Source organism: Argiope bruennichi, chromosome 5 (genome assembly GCF_947563725.1).
Source record: "Argiope bruennichi chromosome 5, qqArgBrue1.1, whole genome shotgun sequence".
Classification (NCBI taxonomy): domain Eukaryota; kingdom Metazoa; phylum Arthropoda; class Arachnida; order Araneae; family Araneidae; genus Argiope; species Argiope bruennichi.
The window spans coordinates 46,275,200-46,289,835 of NC_079155.1; the positions used below are offsets into that span (position 1 = coordinate 46,275,200).

Below are 14,636 nucleotides of genomic sequence, written 5' to 3' on the forward strand. Positions count from 1 at the left end.
GAAAACGGTTTGAATTTCAGGGCAACAATTAGTGGAAATTAGGCAGAAAATGTTTTAAAAATTGTCAAAATTAAGTTAAACTTCGTGCAACTATTAAATTAGTATCAGCACAAAGATATTTTTAAATTTTAAAAAAACATAAAAATCATTTTTGTGCAGTAATATTTTTGTTAATTACTGCGAAAAACATCAAAATTCAGCTTAATTTTTAATTAATTTTCTAATTGGTATTTAGAAAAATCGTTATGAGGTGCATATTCCCACTCTCCAAGCTATTAAAGCCCTATTTGATAGTTGTCAGTCAAACAGTCTAGCCTACTGCGCTCTAACACAAACACACACATACATGCATTCATCTTTATTGTTAGTAGATATGAAACAAAGTAAGAATAAAAAAACAATCTTCACACTTAAACGGTTTCCAATTATTATCGATGTTTTTCATCTTCTTTTAGTTATGTATTTTCTATACTATTACAGTTCTCCATTTCTGCTAAAAATTAACAAACACATGTGTGTGGCTATTAGTGCATTGGTGCTCTGCAGGGCTGATTGTCGGACATATGTCTGCGGAATTTGACGCAAACATGGTTCCGAAAGACAAATTCTGAACCTCTGAGCTATTTTTTTTAGATTAATTATAAATGAAGAGAAATTCGTTCAGTTTTTTTCCCCCCTTGATTATTTCGAAAAATATTACAGCAAATTTTTTACACTAACTGAAATTTCAAAATATTGTCTCTTATGTGATATAAATCTAATTTCAGAACAATTTTTTTTAAATTTTGATAAATTTAAAAAAATATTTATTATTTATTTTTTAACAATACTTTTCATTGTAAGAAAATTCAAATACTTTTAATTGTTCTTACAAATATTATACTTTGAGTTTTTCTTTTCTTTTCTTTTTTTTTTCATATTGGGTGGGGTTTTTTTCAAGTATGATTTTAATTGATTTTTGTGGTAATTATAAATAAGGTTTTAACTCCAAAAGCAAGCAGTGATAAAAATTCTCTACAATTGTGCATTTCTGAGCCCTACTGTTCTTTTCTGTAATATAATTAGTATATTATATATGTATAAAAATATTTTTTTAATCTTAAAATTTTACTTTCTTATTGTATTGCACGGATTTTTTTTACAGATACAATAATTAAAAATTTGATTTATTAAGCAATTTATGGGATTAGCTGAAGTATAAGCATTACTATTCCTAGGTTAATGCTCAAATTTTAGATGAGATGACAGATAAAAAAAGAAGTGTGAAGTAAATAATATGATGATAAGAACAATTTTGAAGCCTCTAAAGAAATACAAGTTGTATGTCTATCGATATCTGAAATTTAAAAACACTTTCTTGAGCAGACCATTAAAACTAAGCTACATATATAAAAGATTCTATTGATATTTTAATCCCACAATAATATTGACAAACCAGCTGGTCACCAAAGACGATTAGACTTCGATAATTTTACCAACCTGCTGAAGTTGTCATGGTCAAAAACAAACGAAATTTCGGATATTACAAAAGTTTGAATTTTCTATCATTTATATTAATAAATTCGTTTCATCACAATAAATAATATTCAGCTACAATTGGATGGATGTTATTTCACACTTTCAAACGAAACCGTGCAGCTAATTAGCCTGCCTTCCTTAAGTTATTTATGGCCTTCCCTTTCCGAAAATATTATTTAAATCAAGAAGAAATAAGGGTAAAATAGGTAAAAATGCCTCTGAGAATCAAAATATTTTGTTCGTTTTTTATGATTCTTCAGAACATAATTCACTGCTGCGTAGGTAGTTGAAAATAAAACACACACAAATCAACCGAAAGTACATAGAAAATTCTCGGCTTGTACAGTTCTTCTTTTAAAGTAAATAGAAATTGCTTTTATTTATGGGACTGGGATGTCGTCATCTACTATCGCCAGTGGTCATTTGTCATTTTTTTTATTATTTTCTGCAATCTTTTTCAAGATTGCAGAAAAATAATATTTTCAATAAATTATGTATTATTAAATCTATTATTGAAATTGTATGGAATGTAGTTATTTTATAGAATTACTACGCTAGAAGCGAAATATATGTTTTATTTTTAACACTGTATGTGCTTTTGAAAGCATTTTATAAAATACAAAAAAAAAAAAAAAGAGTTAAAAAGTTAAAGTTAAAAAAGTAAAATAAAAGTATTATTATAAAGGTATTAAAAAGGTAAAGTAAATAAAAATATTTTATTTTGAAACGATAATTTGAATGACAATAAATGCAATTTTAAAAACATGGATTTTAACTAGCCGAATTGTCTTTAAAAATATCAAAATGTGGAAAAAATGTATAACAATATTTTTTTAGCTTTAATTTATTAGATTGGCCATTCAAAACTTTTCGCTATATAAATACCACTATCATAAGGATCGTATAAACGAAGAAAAGGGAGAGGAAATTTAAATATATATATGTAAACATTTAATTTTTTTCAAAGCAGAAGGCAATTTCGAAGACAGTGAAGACACTTAGCGTATTTGAGTTCGTTTTAATCCATCCCGTGGAAGCATAATTCATTTACAAGAAGGCGCGGACAACGCACGTCCGCCACAGTGTGGCACAAAAGCAGAAGTGGATAAGAAGCGAGAAATAAATTATCTCTCGTCTTATTAGGGGAGAAAAAAAACTATCCCTCGTCTTGATAGAGAAAATATTATTTCACAGTGCTAATATATTATTATTAAGATTCTGATAGGGATTTCTCACACATGTCAATCACAAGTAAGGGAAACACAGGGATCTTTTAAAAAGAATGTGCTTACTCGACATTTTTCTATCCCTTCACGGGGAGCGTGTGAATTGCCGACTTAAGCATTTTGTAAAGCGTTTCTTGAATTAATTAAATAGAAAACGTGGAATAGGATCAGGAAATAAGATAACACTTTTAGAATGAAGTCAATATGGCCCGAATTAAGCAAAAAATTAAGAAATTAATTTAGTTTAAAGTAGAGTTTAAAATATCAATACATATATTCCACATTTTAATAAAGAGCTATAAATCTGAGAGAAATAGTTTAAATAAAAATGTTAAAAGTATTAAAAAAAATTAATAAATTAAGTCCCAAATGTTAAAACAGCTTAGTTATGTCAAAAATCAATTTTTAATATTATATAAATTTCGGAAATTATTTTTGTTTTTTCTTTTAGTTCAAAGGAAACTTTTGTAATTACGTTAAAGTGCATAGTATGAAAGAGAAGAATTAAATTTGTTCAGGTATTAGAAATGATAACAAAATATTAATTTCTAACTTAATTTTCAAGATTTTTTTCAGAAAATAATTATATATGAACGGTTTTAAATAGTAGAATATTTTTAAAATTAGATTATTTTTTTATTCTGAATATTCAAACAGATTAAAAAATATTATTAGGCATTTTCCATCTATGATACCGTCTTTTTCGACTAAGTTGAATTTTCTAAAAGGTAATGTAATTCCATTTTCTTTATATTGATTTTAAATTTTTATCAGATATTCTCTCCTATATAACACATTCTATTGTGAATTGCTAAAATTTCTTTTATTTTTTTTTTAAATAAAAGAATTAAAGAAATATTTCTTTTAAATTTACCTTCTAAAAAAATCTCTTTATTTAAGTAATCTATCTTGACTTTCGACAGCTCATTCTATAAATCTTTAATACTTATAACTTTTTTAATTAAATTTTTCCTCTCAGACTGATAGATTTATTTTTTTCACATGATAATATTTATAGGTTGACATTTTCTTTGTATATTTTATCTTTTGACTTGCATCATGTGCAAAATATACATTTGCACATAATATTTGGACATAAAACTGTCGAATATGTTGAGCGCGTTGTAACTTCTTGGTTAATAATCACTTTTCTAAAAAACGTTTTTTTGTTATATTAATTTTTAGTTTGAAATTTTAATTATATCTTCAATCGAAATTAATCGATTTTTACAATGTTTCATCAATAACTTTAGGGAAATATTACTGCATAAAATAGTATTTATACATCTTGAAAATTAAAAAATAATAATAATTTCATTGATTTCTGTAGAATTTCTACCCAACTTTTAATTTTTCAAAAGTGTATTTTATCACAATATTTCTCACTGTTTTAGTTGCTACATTTATACTCACGCATTTTGTATTGATATTTAATATATTTCTTTAACTTTGCGCTATAGCGACTATAAAAGTAAGTAAATTTTCAAAATAATGTAAAAAACAAACTAAAAAAAAATCCTAACATATTATAATGCTACAATATTTTGGACTAAACATTTGAATCGCTTTTAATTCCATCTCTTCTTCGCCCCACCCCCTCTTTTATATATATATAAGTTTGCAATGTTATAGAACATAACCAGGCTAGACAGAAATTATAACATTTGCGTAGATTTCTAGAAATATTGAGCTCACAGTGTTCAATTCAAAGAAATAACTTTATTTTGTTCGGTTATTTCAAGGACACACGGATGCATATGCACAACCATCTTTAATTGGCATCACGATATCGAGCAAGGCGTGAATGTACTCGTCACGAAAGCACCGCAAAGTTCACATTTTTGCGTGTTGTCATTCAAGGCTATACAACATCGTGTAAGACGCGTCCAGTTATCATGAAATCAATCTCGCCTTGACAAGGTTGAAGAAAATTTTAATTCTGGATAGTCATAAATTAAATATCATGCATGTATTTATAGAATAGTACTAAAAACAATCGATTAAACATGCGACCGCAGGATGGCCCTAATGCTATTAAAAGTATTTTTCTCGTCTTTATACGGTACATTTAAAACATTCTGATCACACTGAAATAGAATAATGAAATTTCATAAAATAAAAACTTTGTATATTGATATTTTCTACTTTTTTTTGCTTGCTATGTATAGAGACGTAAAAGGCCTATAAATATGGAATTTTTCAGTTTATCTTCTGTTAAAAGTTGAAACCTAGTGGCGAAAATATTGTAAACCTTTCTTTTGAACCACCGTTGCTTTATAATTCTCTTCGTTTCAGCCTCCTGAGACGACCACTTTTAGACGATTCTATCCCACTAAGGGGTGCGACGCGAAAGAATATACGCATTTCCGGTATTTACTTTATTATTAAACTAGCCGCCTTTGGCGACCAGCCAAATCGCCAATCTTAATGTTCGTTTAAATTTTAATAATTAAATAGGTTGAACCGGAGTTTAACCTCCTTCTTCGCCAAGTTGCGATAACGCTCCAAAGCTGGCAATCTTTATTATGCACTATAATTGAACATCTGCTCCTTTGCTATTGAACATTTCGCAAGGTCGTTGTTGGCGATTTTTAAAAATTGCTCCAAGCAGGAGGTTAAACTCCGGTCGTACCATTAAATATTTTACGCAATTCCAACTTTAATAGATTCTTCGGCAAAATATTTTAAAACTTCAAATTTTGATAGTCATATAATTCACTCATAATATTATAAGGGCCTTCAGTCATAGCCTGATATGTATCTCTCTAATTTTCTGTTACCCCTCATAGAAATTATGCTTTAAATTAAAGTGTAAATGATTAATCTGCAATTAATATAATAATATTTTTTACTGAAACAAAGCATTTTTTTAATACTATGATTACTGATAATAGAGTCACTGAGCGTTTAGACTTTATGGGCACTAAAGAATATCTTTCTTAATTTATATAATATCTCAAGAATTTGTCAACAAAAATTTCTCAGATTCATCATGAACAGATCGATTCATTAACAATGTTTAATTTTAAATGCATCAAACACTAAAAAAATAAAATGAATCGTTTAAAATAATCGGTCGAAAACAGGTTTCAAAAAATACTTAAAAAACGATGTACTTAAAACTATAAGCATATACAAAAAAGTATATAACTAACATAAATTCAATTTAATTTAATTACAAAAGCATCCAATTAACCTAAAAATAATTTAAATCATTGAAAATAGGTTAAAAAAAACTACTTAAAAAACGATGTACTTAAAACTTTAAGCATATACAAAAAATATATAACTAACACAAATACAATTTACTTAAAAAAGCATGCAACTAACCTAAAAATAATTTAAATCATCATTTGGTTGCCATGTCAACAGTCAGAAAACAATGCGCATGCGTGAATTTTCTTCGCCAGTTACGTTAACGCAAGTGCGTGAATTTTTCTACGCCGGTTGGGGTAACGCTATGCAGATTATACATTTTTAATTTCCTTTATTCTGTGTTATTTTAATTCAAAAGTACTTCAGAATGAATGTGAAACATGGATTAATTAACAATGATTAATTTTAAATGCATAAAACATTAAGAAAATAAACAGAATCGTTTGAAATAATCCGCCGAAAAATGTTAACCCTAGCCTCAATTCTGTTGGGAGAAAAAAATAACTAAAAGTTGGCGGTGGGGAAAATGCAAGATTTTTTTGGCGGAAAAGTTGGCGGTGGAGAAAATGGAAGATTTTTTTGGCGGGAAAGTTAGTTTTTAACTAATAATTAAAATTTCAGAAAAAGGGACCCCAGGTGCACATTCCCGACCTCTAAGGTATACATGTACCAAATTTGATAGCTGTATGTCAAATGACCTGACCTGTAGAGCGCCAACACACACACACACACACACATACACACATTGAGCTTTATTATTAGTACTAGCCGCCTTTGGCGACCAGCCGGTTCGCCAATCTTAATGTTCGTTAAAATTTTAATAATTAAATATTTTATGCAATTCCAACTTTAATAGATTCTTCAGCAAAATATTTTAAAACTTCAAATTTTGATAGTCATATAATTCACTCATAATATTATAAAGGCCTTTAGTCATAACGTGATATATATCTCTTTCATTTTGTGTTACCCCTCGTAGAATTTATGCTTTAAATTAAAGTGTAAATGATTAATCTGCAATTAATATAATAATATTTTTTTACTGAAACAAAGCATTTTTTTTTAATAATATGATTACTGATAATAGAGTCACTGAGCGTTTAAACTTTATGGGCACTAAAGAATATCTTTCTTAATTTATGTAATATCTCAAGAATTTGTCAACAAAATTTTCTCAGTTTCATCATGAACGGACCGATTTATTAACAATGTTTTATTTTAAATGCATCAAACACTAAGAAAATAAAATGAATCGTTTAAAATAATCGGTCGAAAACAGGTTTAAAAAAGCTACTTAAAAAACGATGTACTTAAAACTATAAGCATATATAAAAAATATATATAACTAACATAAATACAATTTAATTACAAAAGCATGCAACTAACCTAAAAATAATTTAAATCATTGAAAACAGGTTAAAAAAAACTACTTAAAAAACGATGTACTTAAAACTATAAGCATATACAAAAAATATATAACTAACATAAATACAATTTACTTACAAAAGCATACAACTAACCTAAAAGTAATTTAAATCGTCCGCTGATAATGGTTGCCATGCCAACAATCAGAACACAGTGCGCATGCGTGAATTTTCTTCGCCGGTTACGTAACGCAAATACGTGATTTTTTTTCTACGCCAGTTGGGGTAACGCTATGCGGATTAGAAATTTTTAATTTCCTTTATTCTGTTTTATTTTAATTCAAAAGTACTTCAGAATGAATCTGAAAGATTGATTGATTAACAATGTTTAATTTTAAATGCATCAAACATTAAGAAAATAAACAGAACCGATTGAAATAATCCGCCGAAAAATTTTAACCCTAGCCTCATTACTGTTGGGAGAAAAAAAAACTGAAGCCTTTCTCGTTTTCGCTGGGGATAATGGAAGATTTTTTTGGCGGAAAAGTTGGCGGTGGGGAAAATGGAAGATTTTTTTGGCGGGAAAGTTAGTTTTTAATTAATAATTAAAATTCTAATTAAAAATTCGAAAAAAGAAACCCCAGGTGCACATTCCCAACCTCCAAGGTATACATGTACCAAATTTGGTAGCTGTATGTCAAACAGTCTGGCCTGTAGAGCGCCAACACACACACACACACACACACACACACACACACACACACACACACACACACACATTGAGCTTTATTATAAGTATAGATAGATGTAAACATCCCTTTCTTCATCTTTCCTCTCGCCACTAATTTGTCGAATTAAACACATCCTAACGCATGCACAAAAACGCGGAGGGTTTTAGAATCCGTTGGCAAACAATAGTAGTTAGTCTGTTGCAGCAACACCTTCTAAAGTACAGGTGGTGTTAGTAAGTATAGGAGTATATAAAGCATAGGAGGTGTTGGCTGTACTGCCACCATGCTTTCATAACAAATATTTTTGTGTTTTTAAGAAAGTATAAATTTTTGTAAGTCATCTTCGCCGTATTATTTTCACGTTGAAATTTTATTTCTGGGACAAATAGGGCACGTATATTAAGATTTATTTTGGTCTCTAGTCAATTCAGGTTCCAATTTTTAGATGCATGTTTGTAATGTCCCTAAATCAAATGTTCAATAGATAATGCAACCTCTTAAACACCGAACCAAACACCTGATAAACGATAATGAAAATCAGCGAAACTTTCTAGCATACTCCTTAATAAAGGAGCTATCTCCCACTCCCTCTTACCCATCCTTCCCGCACAAAAATTGAGGAACTTCAGCAAAGCCATGAACGCCACAAGAGCTCCAATTTTTAGCCTTTCAGTTCGCATAAGAGCGTTGCACTCCATAATATCGTTCTAAAAAAACTAATATTTAATACTTAACCTTATACTGACTTTATAAGGTTAATAGATATTAACCTTATACTGTGCACCATAATGTAGTTAAAATAAACCTTAAAAAATATATTAGTTAAAACCTATATAGTTAATAAAAATTTAAACTTAACCTTATAAAACTTAACATTTCGTAATAGAACCTAAGACATTTCAGATATCTTTAAATCCATTGAAGTCAAAATTTGACACAAAAGTACAATTTTTATAACAAGATCATGTACCAAATTTCATTCATTTCAGACATAACGCTTTTGAATTATAGCGCTTAATGGAATGTCTATGTATAGGCTGTCAGGTGCGTGGTGAACCCTTTGGAAAACTAGATTCAAAATTTGATACACATCACCGATTTAGACATTAAAACTGTGTAGCAAATTTTATTTATCTAGCAGTTGGCCTTTTGCAGTTATCGTGTTCACGGATTTGGGGTAAACAGACAGACGCATTTATGGTAAACATTTTTAAAATGGTGTCAAATATCTTACAATGATATTAAAATCTTATGGTGCAAATTATAATCGCTTATACGAGCATTATCGCAAGTTCATATGGCATTATTTCCGCTCATTTTACCAAATAATTTCCAATTTTTTCCTGATTTGTTAAAAGTATTATTTGGAAATATTATTTTATTCGAAGTAGTTGTTTTCTAGCTTTTGCAAAAATGCGTGAACAACAAATGAAGAACTTTAAAATATTATGCAAAACCACGACTCGGAATATTTGTCAGATGGACTTATAGATGAAATTGAAGATCCGCTATTACACGATTGTGTTTATTAACCTTTCTAAGGTCGTAGGAAGTATGCTTCCCACCAAATTTATCAATCTTTGTATGAATTTATGTAGGTTGGCATCAGTTCTGACAAATTTTTTTAGAAAGAAACTTAGAGGCTTCAGTTCTTTATCTTACACAAAATGATGTGTCTTGATTTGTTATTTAATTATTAATTCACCAAATTAATTAATTAATCGAATTAAATTTATCTAATAAGCTAAATGAATCCCTTTTCTTATTCTAATTTCAAGCCTAAAAATATTTTAACATTATATGACTAGAAAAAAATGGCCCTTTAAAGGGTTAAGGAATTTTAATCTACTATATGCTGAAAAGCAATAGTTATATTTTAGTTGACAGCAGTCCTTTTAAGTAAATTATTTATTTGTATTCGAATATATCTCTCAAATAGAAAATGGATTTAAAAAAAGGATGCTATTTTATACTGATTGGTAGCTCAAACCAATTCGACGTCGCCCTTTCAATCACAGATATCAGTTTATGATGCCACTTATAGACAGTAGACTATCATCAATCTGGTAGATATCAGACTAGACAACGGCTGGATTAAGAGAGATTCATTGAAAAAAAACTTTGAAATACCAAAAATCGTGTTTATTGCGCAAACTTTACAAATTTAAAACGATAATATATTAAATGTTATAAATATTACAAAATGGATTCAAAGTCTGAGCTGCAACCTATTGTTTTCACCGAGGCAAAGTCATTAAAAGTATGCCTACACAATATATAATGCCTTTTTCTCCTTTAACGCTCTCTACCTGTCTTGTTAAAAATACTAGTGATAATTTATTGTACTTTTGTTTAACTTGATTTGTTTCATTATAAAGGTGACATTTTGTAATCGACTTTCCACTTGTCTTCTCATAGAGACTTAAAATCTCTGTCTTTAAAAACTCTCGTCTGATAGAGACTTAATTTTGTATATTTGTATAGAATACAAATGTATAAAATGTTGTACTATGGAATAGGTAAAGTAAGCACTGCCTATAGGATGAGAAACTTCTGCGTGCCTTGAGGCCTGGATTTTTTATATTGTATTTTAGAGGTAATTTAATTTTGGACTTTCATTTTATACAAAACAGCTTTGTCCTCAAACATATTAAAATTAAAATGAAGTATCACTTAAATTTCAAAACATTATTCGAAGGATTATTTTTTATTCAAGTTTCCAAATTGACTTGCAGATTAATGATCCAAATTTTTACTGTTGATTAGCTTTGTATTTGGGTATTTAGAAATCGTTAAAAATGTTTGCTTTTACTTTTTTCAATATACATCTTATTTGAAATTATATATAGAGGATTTTATTTTTTTATACGCGAGATATTGAAACCGTATTCTTCAAAGTGACTCAAAGAAATTTTTTATTTCAATTTTTTGCAATATTTATTTCTTATATAAAAAATATCTGGTTTTGGAAGTTCGAAAGAGGAAAAGCGCACTGAAAATTGCACTACTCAATTGGCTATATATAGCTTATTTCGGCCATTCTTTTGCGTGTTTTGATTTAAAATATCTATTTCAATACATTTGGAACTTAATAACCAATTAAGTGATTTGTTTAGTTAAATTTTGATTTCAAAAGAATAAAATTATTTAAAGGTTCCATAATATCTATAATAATGCATAATAAATCTGTTATAAAGCAAAAAATAGAAAATAATTTTTAATAAAAAAGGAAGTAGTAGAAAATAATATTAGCAATAATAATTTATATTAAAAAATATATTTATATTAAATAATTTTATATTTATAGTAAAAAAAATTATAGTAGATAATAATAATTTATTGTAAATAATTATTTAATAATATATATTAAATAATTATTGTAATTATTTAATATATATTTTATATTTAATAATAATATTATATTTAATAATTTATTGTAAATAATATATAGTAAATAATTAGAATTATTTATATAAAAATAATTCTAATCCTTGACTTATTAAAAAATGTATGTTTTTAAAAATTCTTTTTGTTTAAATTATCATATGTATGCTCATAAAACTGTTATAAACATCATAGCTAAATCGAAGACCAATCAAAATTCATGATAGCGCATGATAGCTAAGCTAACTGATTTTGTCTATTTTAATATTTATTTTATATTTCGATCTTATTAAAATTATTCTATTCACGTACAGTGTACTTTCATTATAACGATATATAATTTTATTTATCATCACAACATACTTTTATTTATCATCGAAAATGGATTATTTTATATACTCTTTATTTACTTTGAAATTGCATACTTTTTATTATATTGTCTTTATATTTAATAGCGTCATATTGAATAACAGCAAAGCATCATGAACAAATTTTAACAAATTTAATTTAATTACATTATTTTAATTGAAAATACAAAGATATTTAAGAAGTCATCAAAATTATTCTATTACCGTGCAGTTGGTATTTTTATTATAATGGCTGATACTTTTTTTATCATCGAAAATAGATCATTTTAAATACTCTTTATTTTTTTTGAAATTTCATATTTTTTATTAAATTGTATTTATTTTTAACAGCATCTAATTGAATAGCAGCTGAGCACCACCAAAATTTTTTAACAAATTTAATATAATTACATCATTTTAATAAAAAATATAAGATTCAAATTAATTTCATTTTTAGAATTTTGAAACATTTCCAGAAGCTATAAAAACATATGTTCCAATCGATTTTAACAGATTTCAAAGTGCTATATTTTATTAATTTGAAGTTGTTGCTGCATTTTCTGACATTATTTAAATTTATTCTTAAAATTGCTTTTTAACGTAAAACTGGAATAGATAGATTATTAGATTTTTTTTTTAATTCTACGAATAATTTTTAGATAGAAAAAATAATAATAATCTTACCTGTTTCAAAGAGGTCAATCAAATAGTAGTAATCTCTGTCAAATATCCATCGACAATTACGGAAGTTATTATTGTAACGAAGGTAAGATGATTCTTGGTAAGTCGTATAACAGATCTCCCATAATCCAACTTTATGGAATCTCTGGTATGGTAACAATCCGTCAGATTGAAGCCAATAAGGAGTTGAAAAAGCAATGGTGATCAGTATAAAAGCGAGCACAAAACAAATACGCGCCCCTATTTTTGCGCAACTCATACTGTAAAATATGGATGTCAAAGTTTTTTTTAAAAAATTATAAGAATTGTTATAACTATACACTTATGCTTAGATGGCTTTAAGTCTTCGAGATAATGTGTCTTCTGCTATTTCTAAAAACTCTCCTGCAAATTATGCAAAAATTATTGATGTCTAATATTCTTCAATGGTGGTAGTAGTCCAAGTCACCAACTGGTCAACTTCGCAACATCTTCTTCCCAAAATGGCAACAGAATTCAGATGACCACGGAGCGCAGTTCGGAACCGCCAGTGCTTCTTTCTGTGCGATGTGGTAATGAAAAGTTTCCAGGGTGGGTCCACAACCTGATAATAAGTTGCGTCAAAGTCCAAGCTGAGAATTAAGTTGCGAAAACTGTTTCCTCTGTAACCGGCTGATTTGCAAAACGTTGGAGACAATCCATTCTGCGAAGTCACCTTACCACCGGAAGTCAGGCCCTTTAATGGCATTCACGTATTTGTCTTCGGTTGGCACCAAGACTCATAGATCTGACCCATTGTTCTTTACTGGAAGAGAAAGTGTGCATAAGGCATTTTGGGAGGGGGGGAACGTAGAATAGAATGTAATCAACAGCGTATTAGGAATGACCTACAGATATTTTTCCACGGAATTATGTCATTTCCATATCGAACGATTAGTGAACAAAAATATACACAAAGTGATTTGCGTACATGAAAAATTCATTCACCTTGAATGCCGAATTTTCAAAAGGACATTGGTTTTTTAACCACTAAATCAAGTTGTTTAGAATAAAATGGTGTCAATTCATTAAGGCAGAATATTTTTTAACTTGTTTACAATTCCTTTGTCACGCCTCGATGACCACCTGTAAATGGTATTCCCCTGCAAACGACTGGGTGGAATAAAGAACTTTTAATGGCGCGATAACGGCCCGCTTGATTGAGAACGATATATATATTTTTTTCTCTTAGTCATTGTATGGGTGGAGAAACAAAGATGATTCAGCAGAATAAAAGTGCATTTGTTGACCTCTTAATTATAGATTTATTTCATATATTACCAGCATTACGTCCTCTATCTTTAATTTGTGTCTTTGATACTAGCGTGAATTCTAGAAGAGTTTAATATTCATTTCTGTCTCCTCATCACTGTTTGAAAAGGGGAATAAAAAAGATTACTTTGTTTTTATACGAGCCGCCTTTGGCGACCAGATGATTCATTCGGAATATTGAATGTGTTCAATTTCAATTAAATCTCTAATGCGTAACTTGATATTCTTGATTTCCTCAACAAAATTCTTCTTATCATTAAAACTGTGCTAAGAATTAAAATCGTGTTTTTAAATACCTTACTTTTGAACAGTTTTTTGTATATAAAAGCATTCCTAAAAGAAATGAGTCACAGAGCATCATACTATTAAAAACATACCCGTCCGAATTATCTATTATTTTAATTGCCCGATGTCTTTCGCGGCCCTAATATTTCATTTTCTAATCTTTCTATAAAGTGCGCGGATAATAAATCTTCCGAAAATGGAACAAATTATGCGAATTCAATTGCTGAAAAATAAAAACAACCTAAATTTCTTTGCATTAATAGAATTTGTCATCGGAGAAGATAATTCTAAAAATTCCCCTAATTGCAGCAAAATTTGCATGGCAATTAAATTTGTATTAGGGTAATGACATTTTTTTGAATTTGAAAATAATGTGAAATTAATTATAATTTATGCAATAAAACATTTTCGTAAGTTATAGCGGAAAAAATCCGAAATCTCACTTGATTTTTAATTAATAAAAATTATATTTAAAATTTCTGAAAAATAGCTCCAAAATATACATTCTCACCTTTCTGATTTAATTTGATCCAAATCTATTAGTTTTATATCAAACGAACAAATAATGTTATAAAATATAAAGATCTCGGTAAATAAAAGCTGGTACACATATATCTATACAATAAATATGTATCAAATTTCGAACCAAATCCT

The 14,636-nt window shown here is 28.3% G+C and overlaps 2 protein-coding genes across 3 annotated transcripts in view; one reads left to right on the forward strand and one right to left on the reverse strand.

The window, feature by feature from the left end:
• LOC129968701 (uncharacterized) overlaps positions 1-12,964 on the reverse strand; it is a 33,432-nt gene extending 20,468 nt beyond the window's left edge. The window contains exon 1 of the mRNA XM_056082864.1: positions 12,411-12,964. Within this exon, the coding sequence (XP_055938839.1) occupies positions 12,411-12,666 (256 nt within the window). The 5' untranslated portion in view covers positions 12,667-12,964. The remainder of the gene's footprint in view (positions 1-12,410) is intronic.
• Positions 1-14,636, forward strand: part of LOC129968698 (uncharacterized) — a 713,943-nt gene that overhangs the window by 687,352 nt on the left and 11,955 nt on the right. The gene's annotated exons all lie outside the window — the stretch shown is intronic.